Genomic DNA, 14890 nt, shown 5'->3' with positions numbered 1-14890 from the left:
GTGACCTTGTAAGTGCGACCTTATCGGTTGTGATCGGCGAATGCGATGACGACGACGTTGCAGGCACCAAGAGCGGTTCCACGCCGAGCTCAACGCATCGCGATTGCGTGGAGGTGGACCCCGATTGGATGGAGACGCACGAGAGGATCAACAACGCCGAGGAGAAAAAGCACGGATTCAAAACGCGCATCAAAAAGCTCATCCGGTTCGTGGTGGGGCAGGGGGGGTGGGGGGTCAATAGTTGACGATTGTCTGGGAAGGTCAGGAGTTCGGAGGCCGCCAGAGCGAATGGTTAGGGCCGCGAGACGGGCTTTGTAACGTTTTAATGATTGCGATCAATTGTTACGCTCCCGTGTTAGATTTTTTTAAGGCGTTGTGCATCGTTTAACTGTTCATCGATTCCAACGAAGGTCGAAACTGCAGTGTATTTACCTTCGATGAGTATCGCCAGCGGGTTGTCGCACGCTTACTACAACCGCCGTCTCTTGTTGCCCGCGTCACGTTGGCACGAGCCTTGGCGAACGCGACGGTGTTCGATCGGACGCAGGCGGCAGTTTTTCGCTCGTGTCCTCCCGGCAGCTGGGAAAGTTTCAAGCACGGCAAGAAGAAGAAGAAAAAGAAGGAGGAGGAGGAGGAATCGGCGGACATGATGGTGGAGCAGGGTTGGTCCGACCGTGATGAGGAGATGCTGAGGGGTCAGGCTGGCCGGAGGGGGGCACCCCTCGGCGAGGCGGAGGGCGAGGTGGAAGAGGAGGAGCGGAGGAAGAGTCCGCCGTGGCCTGGCACGCCGCAGCAGTCCTTGAGCGGCAGCGGCTCCGGCGCCGGCGGTCGCAGCGGCAAAACCAAGTGGCGAGGGTGAGGCTCGAGAGACCTGGAGTTGAGCAGCGGTTATTGTACGAGTATACATTGCCGTGTTGAATGCTGCCACCACAGTGGAGTGGTCGGCACGCTGGACTTGCAGCAGTACGGAGGTTCGTCGGTTCGATCTCCCGGTGTGGCAGGTGGAACGACACACGCCTGTAATCCGGCACTGTGGAGGCAGCGAGGGTTGGTGGATTGCGGAAAACCCTCATCCTGTCTAGGATTTCATAGAGCGCTTTTGTCAAAGCGCTTTACAAGAATAAAAAATGCTACATTAGTCTTGGCAAAGGGGTTTGAGCTTCAGGGAGGGTGATGAGAGCGAAAGCGAGGGGCGAGGTTAGGAAGGGGAAGGTGGAGGATGGTTAAGGTTTTAAAGATGGGGACAGGAAGTAGTAGAGGGATACGCTATCAGTCTTAAGGGAGGAACAAAAACTGGTGAGGGCAGTTGCCTGTTTTGATGTAAAGTGGAAGTTCAAATCCAAATGGAGGGGGGAGCCAGGAGGGAAAAGAAGCGGAAACGTGACTGAGCACGGGGGGGGGGGGGGACGCGTAGTGAGGGATAGCAGATCGTCAACGCAGGGGTCAAGTTGGGACATAATAAGAAATAAGAGAGACGCGAGATCGGGTGGGGCAAAATGTCGCGAAGCCTCTTCCGGTGGGGGTGTCGAGGAGATGGCGGTGTAGCAAGTGCACAAAATTGCCATTTGGTGTCAATTGGGTCCACTGTGCTCGAGGGTTTTTTCTCCGGCTCCTCCGGTTTCCTCCCACGCGCACAATAAACAGCTCATCCATTAGTTTAACTTCTGCGACCGCAGTAGAGGTTTTCGGGTTAGATCGCGTAAACGTAAATGTGTCGTTAAACCCGCCACCACCCGACACGGCCAACTAGTAAGGGTTGCCACGTAAACAGAACGTGGCCAATTCGTCACTAGTACAGCACTAGTGTGTAGTGTAGTGTATAGTGTAGTGTATAGTAGTCTATAGTGTAGTGTATAGTGTAGTATACTAGTACAGCACACCGGTGTGTTGGAGAGCCAAGCCACAACATTTACACACTCTGATTACGACGCTTCGCCAGTAATTACAACTAGCTTCATCAGATTTGTGGAGATTTTCGATGTTGTTATCCACTCAATCGTCTGTTCAGAAGCAGAGTGGATCTCATCCGTTCCTCCTTTAAAAGAGTGAAGGCGGCAGCGGCTGCTGGGTGTTTACGACGTGGGTCGATGGTTTGGCATTCGTGGCCGCAACACTCTCAGGCGCCAGTGCATCCGGTGGCCGCATCGGCCACGCGGCCCAGTTCCCCGATTCGGTTAATAGTCGGCCGATGGGGGTCGGGGGTCGCGGAGTTGGAACGAGGCGGGGGTGGTCACGCGCGCCGTGCAAAACTTTTCACAGGATCGGATTCTTCTCGTTGAGATGGAAATCTAAAGCGGCCGTTCCCTCTGGTGAGCCCGCCCCGACGTCCCCTCGGCCGTCCACGCTGCCGCTGAAGAACATCTTCCGGCCCAGCAAGAAGAAGGGGCATAGCGCTGGTAAAGGGCACCTCCCCGCCCCCCCCCCGTGTCTCTTGTCAAAATACTCTTCTAAAGAGACAGCTGCTCGACCAGAGCTCTAAATGGTCTGATACTTTGTACCGTCTTTGTGCTGTTCGCCTTTTGGCGTTCTCTGTGGTCTGGCACTGGCTGATAAGACTAGGCCCTAAAGAAGGCTGCGGTCTCTGATGTAGGCCAATCAGTTGAGCGTGTTTGTTCGCATGTTTTGCCGCAAGTGCGTGTGGTTAAAGCAGACTTGCTGCCGTGCAATAGGTATCTCTTTGGTGCTTAAACACCTTAACACCTACTGTTTTATTGCCAGGAAGGATAACGCCTATTCTTATTTTTTCATCATTTTTATACTGGCAAAAAAGTCTCATATACAAACCACTGATATACTTTATCATTTATCTGTGTGTGTATATCTCCACTCCCACAACCCCTAATAATTGGTGATGGGGCAGTTGTGGAGAGAGTGGAAAGTTTTCCATACCTGGGCAATGTGCTCTGACCGGCTCCATTTTGACAGCAGAGGACTAACTCTGAGTCAGTCGAGCGGCATTATATTTTAATCGGCTGCGTAACGCTGTGTGGAAGCTCCCTGGCCTGTCGCTCCACACGAAGCTTCGGGTCTTCTCGGCCACGCTCATGCCCTCCTTTATGCTTGCGAAATGTGGACCCCCCCTAATGGAACATCTTAGCCGGTTAGAAATAATAAGGCTGGCCTGCCAACGATCCATCCTGGGTTTAACCAGGCTGGATTGTGTGAGGCGCTCACAAATCCTTGAAAGATCTGGAAAAAGTCTCATCAGTGAGCTCCTCCGGCAGGCAAAGCTGCATTGGCTGGGTCATGTAGCCCACATGCCCAGCCACCACATGCCTAAAAAGCTTTTGTTCGGCCAGATAGAGGGGGCTAAATGGGCGCGGCACGGGCTAGAGAAGAGATGGAGTGATGTAGTACAGGAGGATGTAGAGCTGTGTGGACTTGCCGATGACCGGTACCAGCGGTGTCAAGATCGGCCTCTGTGGAGGAGGTTCGTGAAGGATGCTACTGGGAAGTTCGAGGCAGTCGCCCTCCAGCAACAACGGAGGGCAGAGGAGCGACGCTCACAACAACGAGCTGAGCGCCGGGCGGCTAAAACACAGCAATTTGGCACAGTGGAGGGCACAGGTGGTGCATCGGCTAGTCATCTCAGTCAGTCGAACCATGGCACCTGGGTCTGTCCCGTGACCTCCTGCCAAAGGGCGTTCAACACTTTACGTGGCCTCAACGTGCACATAGCCTGGCACAAGCGCCGTGCTGACGTCCCCGCCACTTAGTGGCGAATGGAAGTTGTTGTGTATATCTGTGTGTGTGTATATAGAACACACAAACCACCACGATAAGGTTATGATCCTTCGGTGGGGTATATATGTATCTGATGCGTGTGTGTGTGTGTTTATCTGTGCGTGTGTGTGTGCGTGTATATATCTGTGCGCGCGCAATCAGTCCAGGAAGCGGTTGACATCGAGAAGCCCGAAATCGACGACAAAGTGATGCGGCAGCTGGAGCGTCTGGCAAGCGAGCTGTCCACGGCACAGTCCTTGCACCTAGAATCCGATGGGGTGCCCGGACGCCCGCCGGGCACTCCCGTCGAGGAGCGGAGGAGCACGCTCGAGCCTGGCCCACAGCTCTCCGGCCCCGTACAATCCGTCGAGGATCCCAGACCGTCGCCGGGAAGGACTCTGTGGCGCGCGTTGGCGATGGATGGCGGCAAGGAGCCGAAGACGGACCACAAAGCAGCTGCCGGTCAGCACCCGGTGTTGGTGTGTGTTGGTGTGTGTGTTTGTGCGGTGTTGCTGTGTGTGTGTGTTTTTGTGCTCGCGCGTATGTCCATAAATGAGTGCGGCGCTCGCCAGCCAATTCGGTGTTGGGAGTGCAATTGTCCCAACGTTTGCGGATCGCTCTCCAACGTACCAGTGTGATGTAGCAAACAAAACTAATTGTTTGTGTTCGTTCACCTCATCTGGCCTCCCTCCGTCTCCTTTCACGTCCCCTCTCGTCCGCTTCATTCCCAATCTCCTCTCTGTCTCTGTCCTTCCTTCTCCCTGCGCCCAATCCCCGTGTCTGGTCCTTCCCCCTCCTTGCGTCACTCCACTGGAATCAACTTCCCCTGTACGTTGAGCAGCACCGCCCATAGACTCAGCACTGTTCATATACTCAACGCTGTTTTTTCCTGGATTTTTCTGTTGCGCGTAGTCAAGAGCCGCATGTCTCACAGGGCTATACCTCATAAATGAAACTGAAATGAAACTGCACCATAGACTCAACACCACCCATAGACTCAACACTGCTCGTAGACTCAACACTGCCCATAGACTCAACACTGCCCGTAGACTCAACACTGCCCATATACTCAACACTGCCCGTAGACTCAACACTGCCCATAGACTCAACACTGCCTGTAGACTCAACACTGCCCATAGACTCAACACCACCCATAGACTCAACACTGCCCGTAGACTCAACACTGCCCATAGACTCAACACTGCCTGTAGACTCAACACTACCCATAGACTCAACACTGCCCATATACTCAACACTGCCCGTAGACTCAACACTGCCCGTAGACTCAACATTGCCCATAGACTCAACACTGCCCATAGAATTGTAGAGGTGCTAGACACTCTATTCGGTAACCTGCGGGGCCACTATGTATTCGAGGGGCAATGCAGAGTTACCGCTCTGGGACCAACGGCCGGGGTCAGGGAGAGGTGAGAGCGGATCGTAAACACGGATTCCTGCCAGACCAACGGCCAGGGGTCAGATTAGGTAAGAGGATCGAAAACACGGTTTGTAAAGAACCAATCGGAGGGTCCCACGAGGGAGGTGTGATTGGATAAGGACCGTTACACACGGGTATAAAAGGGCGAGCGCGGGGAGCGCCCGCCAGTGCTCCTCACACGAAGACAGAAGCCCGGCTGAAGAAGCTAGGACCCTGGACCAAGCCTTCCAGCTCTTCTAAGAGCTGAGGCTCAGTGTCACCAGTGAGTGGTCAAAGGGGAGAATAGGTTCTGGCAGGCAGGACCCTGGCTCCCCAGCCTTCCAGCTCTTCTAAGAGCTGAGGCTCTGCGCGACCAGTGGTCAGGGGACCCACCGAGCCAGCGGTGGGTCAAGCTAGCCTCCCCTAGGTCCCAGCCGGAGGACGCTAGGGTAGCGGGCAGACTGGGAATAGCTCCCGCCAGTTTGGAGGCTGTACCTCCCTAGGCTAGCAGTCAGAGCCGCGTAAAGGCCCCGCTAGGTACGGGGGCTCTACCTCCTCAGGCTACGGGTGAGGGAACCGTATATCCCTCTGTGAGTGGATAGGGACTGTGTCGGAGGAAAGACAATAAACCAGTGTGTGCCTTAGAAGAAGTTTATTCATCTGTTATTTACAACACTACAGAATCAACACTGCCCATAGACTCAACACTGCCCCTGTACACGAAGCAGTCCCTCCCTAACCTCTTTTAGTTCCTCTTTTAAAGCCTCACCTCTTCTCTACTGCCCATTCTCTTCCTCATCCCTCCCCTCGCCCCTCCACTCCTTCCCGTCCCTCCCCTACCCTCTTGTAACCCCTACGTACCCTTCTATCCTCAGCCCTTGCATGCCATCTAAATTATGCTTTTATCATAACGTTTTTTTTAAATCTATGTTAAGTACATTGAGTAAAGGCACTCTGTAAATATGAAAAGACAAGCTAAGACGAGATCTATTTGGCCGTGTCAGGCGTGCAGGAGGTCAGGGGTTTGATCCCGACCCTGACGCCTGTATGTTTGGAGTTTGCGTGTTCTCCCTGCTGTCGCGTGGGCTTTTTTCTCCGGGTCCTCCGCGTTTTTCTCTCCACGTTTAGAAACGTGCATTGAGATTATTGAGATTATTTTGCTGCTACGAATGTCCACATGATGGGCCACTTTTTGTGGAGCTATCATTTGTGGTCAGATCTCTTTTGAACAATAAGTTAATACCTCAGTGGGCTTTTGTCTGGCAGGATGGTTTAGTGTTGTATTTGCATGTGTTTGGATTATTTGTTTACCTTTCTTGTACTTTGCACTACTATCATGTTTTTGTACTGTTTGTTGTTGTAACGTTCTTACCCCGTGCCCCTGCTGGACATCTGTGGGGAAAAAAACTTCATAGCTCATCGGAGGCCTCCCCCAGTCTCAATAAATATTCTGATTCTGACATCGGCGTTGTACTCGCACGGCCATCTCGCCCCAACGCATCCGTTACGTTCGTGTGCTTTGCGTGTGCGTTCGTGCTTTGTGTGTGCGTTCGTGCTTTGCGTGTGCGTTCATCGTTGCGTGTGTGTCTTTGCGCAGGCTCGGCAGCGGCGGCGGCGGCGAACAAGACGGATCTGCAAAACGAGACGGAGTTGATCGCGGAGCTCGTGACCCTGCTCGGATTAAGCGGCGACGCCCTTGAAAAGCAGGCACGCACGCGTGTACACAGATCCCACGCACGTACTCCCGCCGCACGAGTGTTCCAGCACGCGCGCGTGGCTCCCGCCATTCGCCGTCGCTCTCAACTCCTAAACTGCTCCGTCGTGTGCGGAGGGGCGGTTGTTATCGCCCCCCATCGTATTAATAATGCGATGTCGTAAGAAGTCGATCTGCACTCGGGCCCTTGATGACCATGACTGTGTCAGGATCACCCTCAAAACTCAACACCATCGAATGGCATTTTCAGACAGTCTCCGAGTTACGATGGTCCGACTTACGATATTTTGATCTTACGATGGCAATAGCGATATGACAAAATTGTTAAATATTTTAAATTTCGCGCGGCAGGCAAACACAGCAGCGTACGAGGTACGATACTGTATGTTGGGACGCTGCCGGGGTGTACGCATCTCCCGCCAAGTGTGATGCAGATAGGATTGTTTCCTGAAAAAACTTTCTATTAAATTGCAGTTCATATAGGTAGGCTAAGAATTTACCTTGGTTTTTTTTACTTTACATTTTACTGTGCAATACAGTATTGTAATTAATAAATACATACAGTATATAGTTTATACAGTACGGTACTGTACATTGCTCTGTTTTGCTAAATTATCACCATTCTTTAAGACTCCTGGATAGGCTAGGCCATCTTCGACTTACAATATTTTCGACTTACGATGGGGTCGTCGTAACGCATCTGCATCGTAAGTAGAGGACTACCTGTAATGCATAGAGTTTGGATACAATTCTGTAAATTATGTCGCATTTAACAACAAATTCCATTACAGCTACAAGAACATATGTATGCATATTGAACTTTCGCACTGTACGAAAGAAGCGTACAAAAGAATTTCAACATGAATACACGCCAGAGGTAGCAAACGGGTTTTGATTCCTTACCCGTACCCGGTCGCACCAGGGTCGCAAATGGGTACCCCTACCCGGCCGGGTACGGGTACCCGTTCCCTACCCATACCCGTACCCTACCCGAAATGAGTGACAAACGGTTACTCACCAGTGACTCACGGCCTACCCGTACCCGTACCCGTACCCGGCCGCACCAGGGTCGCAAACGGGTACCCGTACCCGGCCGGGTACGGGTAGCCGGGTATCGGGTAGGGTACGGGTATCGGGTACCCGGTTGCGACCTCTGATACACGCGCTTCTATGTTTTGTGTAGATATATTTCATGAGCGGTTTCCGTGTGGTCCTCCATTCATAGGTGACCATCGAAATATAACTGAGAAATATAGTGGCCGATTGACGGCAGTGAGTGATAGAGGTGGGCATCCGTAGAGCTGTCTGCCGATCAGCTATTCACATCTGCTCACATTTACTTTGTGGTGACCTAAATCAAGAAGAGCCCAAATGCAGTCCTTCCGAAGCTGGTGTTTTTTTGCACAACACACGCAGGCTGAGTTTGTTTTACACGTGTTAGTCACGTGCTTTTATGGTTTTACAGCCTGCACTTTTCTTGTCACAATGGGGTCTTATCGTCATCGTTTACAGATTTGACCTACATATGTTCAAGTTTCAAGTTCATTTCAAGTTCATTTATTAGGTATAGCCCTATGAGCCATTCGGCTCTTGAATCGGGTGCAACCGCAACAAACAAAAACAAAAACATGAACAAGAAAACATCTTAAAGTGACTATGTGACTAAGTGCAAACAGAAAATCCAAGAAAAGACAGCAAAATATTGCAGAAAAAACACCGTACACCAACGCTGTGTGCACAAATCCCAGTGGGATGCAAGTCAAACAACAACAACCACAAGACAACTTAGGATTAAGGCCATCAGTCTTACTTAGTACTACAACAAACAAACATGGCCAAACCAAAAAACTTTTCGAAATCACCAAAATAAAGCCATGAAAGCAACGAATGTGATCATAGGAACTGTGACGGAATTTTCACAATAAACGACATAAACAACATGTACTACCAAAACCCTGCAGCCATAGCTGGCTGCATGAGTCACTCCACAACAGCAGGAGCATCAGTCGGAGTATCATAATTTTTCAATGCACCTTTAAGATCAGCACACTAAATCAAAACACAGGTCATATTTTGCAGCGATCATCCGGAGCGAAATATTTTATTTTAGGCCACTGAATAGCACTGGCAGCTAGGGGTGTAACACTCCTCTAGAGCAGTTTTGAGTGAAGATCTCATAGGTAGTGACTCAAGTTGCAATTTATTGGCAATAGCATTCCAGACCCTGGGGGCATCAATAGTGAAGGCCCTTCCACCGTGCTAATCGGAGGTGCGGGGGAAGGACAACAAACTAAACGCAAAAAGCAATTCTAAAGAGACGAGTTTTCAATCTGGATTTAAAAGTGCATAGCTCCAGTGGCTTCCTCATCGGAAGGCAGGAGCGTTCCAGAGGGCCGCAGAAGCGCGTCTGGAAGCGCTGCACGATGCAGGTGATCGTCTCTGTTCGATGGCTTTAGCCAAAAGCCGCTGCCGCCGCTGCAAGGATGACGACCGGAGCGTCGCGTGGTGATGGTGGTTCCTGCTCGACCAGATTAGAAAGGCATTGTGGTTGATTTGTGGAAAGAGCTTTTGTGTGTAATGAGTGCGACCTTTTGTCATGTATTCGTTCGGGCCTTCTTTGTTAATGGCTCATGTTTATGGAGAGCGGCAGCTACAATTTTACATTTGAGGTGGTTGTTGAGCAAGTTAATTGCGTACGGAGTCGTGGAGTGTAGACAAATGGCTCCTTCGTACGACATGATACATGATGAAGGCGTACATTCTGCCTGTTTTTGTTACCACAACGACGCTCGTGATTTACGTATTGTAATAGGGAATGTTTCGAACTTGTAAGCCGTAAATATGGGCAATAGTAGGCCGTTGTTTTGGCGGTGGCCTTAGCTCAAGTCCCAAAAGCTGAGACGTACCCACATTTATATTCATTATAATCGTACACAAAACTTCATTATCATCGTATCCAAAACTTCAAGGCAGACAACAGCAACAGCACATGGTGCAGAGGATTTTGTAAATGTGAAGGGCGTTGGTGAAAAAAATGGGGCAATGAATGTGGCTAAACAGGAATGATTGGCTAGTGTTGGAAAACCAGTTTCATAACCTAGCTCGGGTGGATACAGTGCAGGAATGCTTCATGAATATATAAAGATGTGTATGTCTGTGTATGTCTGTGTGTGTCCGCGTGGGTGGGTGGGGAGGTTGTGGAGCGGTTTTAGCACGCTGTTATGAGCCCGCCAACCCGAGATCAATTCCGGGCCTCGACTTGGTGGAATCATCCTTAGACGATTACCCGATGGTGTGCTGAACACCTCCACCTCGCGTGCCGTGCCGCCCTGCGCAGGTGCCCTCTTATAACAGCACTCGCGTGTGCGGTAGTGCAGCGGTAATGCAGCGGTGAGCGCGTGTGCGGTAGTGCAGCAGTTAGCGCTGCACTACGAACCCGGCGACCCGGGTTCGATTCCCGCTCACGGCCAACACCGAAGACGATTATCTGAACCAGTACCTGGGCCTCACCTAGGTTGACTCAGCCTCAAATTAGTACCTGGTGCGGTGTGTAAACATTGCTACTAGGGAGACAAAGGCGGTCGGGCGGGGTGCTGGCCACTCACCCCCTCCTGTACCGTTCTGGCCTTCATAGGTGCTCGCTAACAGCACTTGCCCCAACAGTCTGTCTAGGCTATACGTGTGTTCGGTTTGTTGGCCTTCACCCGCACCTCCGAATTACCACGGTTGGCTACGTATGGTGCAAAAGAAGTTCAACATACATGCATGCAGGTGAAAGCTGGTGATACAACCTCAGGAATGTATTTGTGCAGCCACTCGGAATGGAACTCCCTCTCCTTTGTGCCCTCTTCACCCTCAATGCTGCGCTCGGAATGCACTAATTTTATAGCCTATGAAACGAATGTACTTAGGGGGGGAACAATATACGTACGTTGAAATTCCTTCGCAACGTACGTAACCGACCGTGCTAATCGGAGGTGCGGGACAAGGGAGCGAGCTGCACTTAACTCTCGTTGCGTTGGCAACATTTAAACCATGACAATCATAATAAACTTCCACTTCTCTCTTTCCCGACGACGACTACCGTTGCAGATCCAACAGGACGTGGACATGCGCAGCATTTCCTACATCTTTTTCTGCAAATTCATCAACGCGTACATCACGGCCGAGACGCAGGACACCACCCCCAGCCCGGAGGTCTGTCGCCCGGTCCACGTTCGCGCCGCCGCCGCCACTCCCAACAAATCTCCCGCCACGGACGTCGTCGATTCGAGCGTCGTCGCCGCCCCGGTGGTGGCCCCCGTGGTGGCTCCGGTGGTGGCCCCGGTGGTGACCCCGGTGGTGGCCCGGCAGCCGACGCCCGGTAGCGACGCATCGGTGCGGCCGCCGGAGGTGTTGCAGATCGCCTTGGCGATGGACCTGACCAAGAGGATGGCTGGAATAAACCAGCGGGCGGTGACGAGGATCATGGGCTTCGGAGCTCAGTACCTGGAGGAGAGGTTTTCGCCGTGGATTATGAAGCAGGGCGGCTGGGTGAGCCATGTGCACGCGCGCGCACACGCGTACGACCAACGTCTAGAAAGTATTTATCGATGTCCATTATTGAGACGCCCTCCCCCACGACCGTCCCCCACCACCACCCCCCCACGGCACGTGCAGGGTGGCCCAAATGTCAGGACAGCCCTAAAGATCCGGCGTATATCCACCGTATAGCCTTAACAGGATGTTGGAGAAAGTGCCGTTAGTGATCAAGGGGGGTGGGTGGCCAACACCACGCCCGACCGCCTTTATCTCCCCAGTGGCAATGTTTACACAGTGCACCAGGTGCTCATTTGAGGGTGAGTCGACCTAGGGGAGGGCCAGGGCCGGTTCAAATAATGGTCACTGGTGTTGGCCATGAGCGGGAATCGAACTCGGGCATCTGCCTCGCACCTTCTTGAATTGCTTAACCCGATTCCCAAAAATATAACGAGAACATTATTCTTCACATCTAGCATAACTCCAATAGCATTTATGCAAAGTTAATAGCAAATTTAGTACAAGAAAATTCAATTTTCAGGTATGTGGATTTTATTCTGTTTGTTTGTAGGGCATGCCGTGCCGGTGTCATGGTCCAAACTTGCTAAGCAAATAAATAAAAGCCCCACAAATTACTCTATAAACTTTCTAGCAATTATTGTCCTCCACTGGGGGAACATTTAACAGGCTTTCCTGGGTAACGAAGCGTAATAATACGTCCACCTGTCATCTAAATCATGGATCTCACTCTCATTGACTATGGTAGCAAGTTCATCAACTAGTCCATAACTAGGACATCTTATTTTTGTAGGAGGTACATTGACGGTGTCGATATATTGTACATCGGTGTTACTTAGCGTTATTTCTCATTAGCAATGCACCCTTCACATTTTTGTCACGTAGTCGCAGACAAAGTGGAATTATTACACCACTAGCTTGTTTGCCCGTCCAAGGACGGGTGTTTATTGCAGTAAATCTGAAATAATAGAAAAATTGTTCAGCTCATGATTAATTATTAAAGAGCGGGGTTGCCCCATGTGGAGTGACGTGACCCGCTAATGGTTATTGGGGAGGGGTGCGACATGTGGAGTGACGTCACCCGCTCATGATTATTAATGAGGGGGGGGGGCTCATGTGGATTGACGTCATGCGCAGGACACACACACACACACACACTTGGCTCATATTAGTAATTCCTGTTGCGATGCTTCCAGAATAATCGATGCTAATGTCAGCCGACCAGCGGAACGGGCCAAGTTTGGTGTTGATCACAATTTGAACGTGCTCATTGCCAACCGGTGTGAAAAGTTGTAAAGAAATAATAATCCAAAAAAATAAATCCGTTTTTCTTCCCCGCAGCACAACATTTTGGATCCCGACAGCGTCTCGGAGTACGAAGTCGACTGAAGTTTTCACAAGTGGGATGAAAACACTCCTGTAATTACGAAAAGAAGGGGGGGGGGGGTCAGGTGTTTGTTAGCGCACTGTATGTATGTATGCATGCCTTTGTCGGAGGGAAAATGTATCACTGGTGATGGGAACACCGAGGTCAGATGCTTTGGCACCTTGGTGTCTCCACATGTTTGCAACGCCCCTGCTGTGCCGTTCTTGCAACGGTTAGCGATGGACGTACAGTCTGTTCTCCTGTAAACGCGTGTTGTTTTCACCACGTGAATTGGGTATCACGCGATGAATGTACTCGGGAACACTTTTTCACAACGCGGATGCGAATTGGATCTAACGCGAGGTAGGAGTAAGCGGTTGTTCGGCTGCCTCGGCGTAGCATCTCACGGGGCGGGATACTGCTGGATGCTTCTAGATGCTACCCACGCTCCTCAGTCTTGGCTCGGCCTGCGTATGCATCCCGCACGTCATCGCCGACCGTGCTTTACCCTCTGACATGTGTTTCGTTATTATAACGCGAGATTTTTCCATAACGCGCGGTGTTCCTCAGGAAACGGGACCACCACCGCGTTCTAGGAGAACAGCCGTGTCACTCCGAGTGCCGATGCCACGTGCCAGTGAGCCGCCGGCCATGGCGGTGCTGAGCGTTGACAAATTTCTTAAGTGATGGGACGCGCTTCACGGATATGCGGCACATTGACCGGATGTGATGAGAGAGGACCCCCAAATATTTAAATGCAAATCAACCTGCTGCTGTGACAATTTTTTTGTTTGTTAGATAATTATAATCGAATTTTGTGTTCACTTGGGTGCATTTTTTATGCCAAGGCTCCTACATAATGCTCCGAGGGAATGAACCAAAGTTTTGTCAAACTTGTATTTTGTAATTTTCTTTTTACATTCACGGGGAAGCCATGTTTTTACTAAAAAGTTCAAGTTAATTCCGACCAGCGCGTACCGAGTTGCCGCGCCCTCGGTGATGTCCACGGTGCGTTTGTGGGAATTCTTACATCGATTTAATTTTTCTAAAGGAAAAACTGCTGCAGGGACAGAGGCCTTTTTACTTGAAATGGTTTTCAACGGGACACTGTGAATGCACCACGACTGTTTGCGGATCATGCCACTGAAACTCGTAAAAAAAAAAACTAATACAGCCTGTGTTTTGAACGTTGTTGGGATCTTCCGTGCTATTAGTCGTCCGTGCCTTAATACTACGTTTACTACTGAACATAATGTTTGAATGCGTTTGTACGTGGCATATGGGTGTAATATAATTTTAAAATAAATACTGTATTGCACGGAGCAATGAGATTGCGAACTCTGCGACGCTGCTGTCGGTCGTATTTTTGTTGTTTTACATCGAGGCTGCGACGAAAGACCCCAAAAGTGACAATCGGACGTAGGTTTCTGTGGCACGGAGGCTGTGATTTATCCATCACCTCCGGTGGTCGACGAGACCAGCGTTATAGCCCGCCCGAATCCATCGATGAGTGGAGCGTTTTTACGTTGCTATTTTCTTTTCCCCCACCACCATGGCAAACACGGCCATGGGAAATGCCTTCAATTATATTGTGATTATCGCTGTTTTATCAAAGCGTTATTTAAATATGACCACCTGTTGCTTCAATTTTCAGGAGTATAATTGGGAACGTAGCCACCGCTATTTCGGGTTAATTCGCATCCGCAACGGTGAGGCGAAATATCCCGAAACGCTGATTAACGTGTTTCTCGGCATACTTCTTGAAGGGCTGTCAGCTTTATTATTAAGTCGTCAAATTCGCTCAAACTTAACCGTTGACTTTTATCCCACAATGGCGATGCATATTTAATTAGCTTTAATTGGTGTGGGCTTATTAAATTATTTCTCTCCTCGCTTATCAATGCATGAAGGTTCCACTTTTGTGTTGGGTAATCGCGCAAGTGTTTGTAAATGTTAAAGCTGGATTACGATGTTGATGGAACGTATGTTCAACCAAAAAGAACGGAAAAGGCAACTAACAAAAATGAACTTTACACGTGCTTTAATAACCCAGTGGAAGAATTTCTTTTTTAAATGTTGATATTTTTTTTTAATGTTCAATTTTATTTTTTTAAATGTTGCTTTTTTTAAATGT

At 50.3% G+C, this 14890-nt stretch overlaps 1 protein-coding gene across 1 annotated transcript; it reads left to right on the top strand.

Annotated features, from left to right (window-relative positions):
- Positions 1-14678, top strand: BCL2L14 (BCL2 like 14). The gene is made up of 7 exons (XM_078869400.1): positions 1-205; positions 580-855; positions 2260-2396; positions 3886-4185; positions 6738-6847; positions 10947-11387; positions 12732-14678. The coding sequence occupies exons 1-7, from the start codon at positions 129-131 to the stop codon at positions 12777-12779; spliced, it is 1389 nt and encodes a 462-aa protein (XP_078725526.1). The 5' UTR covers positions 1-128; the 3' UTR covers positions 12780-14678.
- The last annotated feature ends 212 nt before the right edge of the window (positions 14679-14890 follow it).

Source organism: Lampetra fluviatilis, chromosome 27, assembly GCF_964198595.1.
Source record: "Lampetra fluviatilis chromosome 27, kcLamFluv1.1, whole genome shotgun sequence".
NCBI classification, from domain to species: domain Eukaryota; kingdom Metazoa; phylum Chordata; class Hyperoartia; order Petromyzontiformes; family Petromyzontidae; genus Lampetra; species Lampetra fluviatilis.
The sequence above is the reverse complement of the archived record's forward strand: the minus strand, read 5'-3'. Positions and strand labels throughout refer to the sequence as shown.

Excerpts from the sequence above, each read along its gene's own strand:
- BCL2L14 (XM_078869400.1), top strand. The coding sequence starts at position 129 with ATGGAGACGCACGAGAGGATCAACAACGCCGAGGAGAAAAAGCACGGA. Across the intron at positions 206-579 it reads CGCATCAAAAAGCTCATCCG|CTGGGAAAGTTTCAAGCACG; the intron begins GTTCGTGGTGGG and ends TCCTCCCGGCAG. Across the intron at positions 11,388-12,731 it reads TTATGAAGCAGGGCGGCTGG|CACAACATTTTGGATCCCGA; the intron begins GTGAGCCATGTG and ends TCTTCCCCGCAG.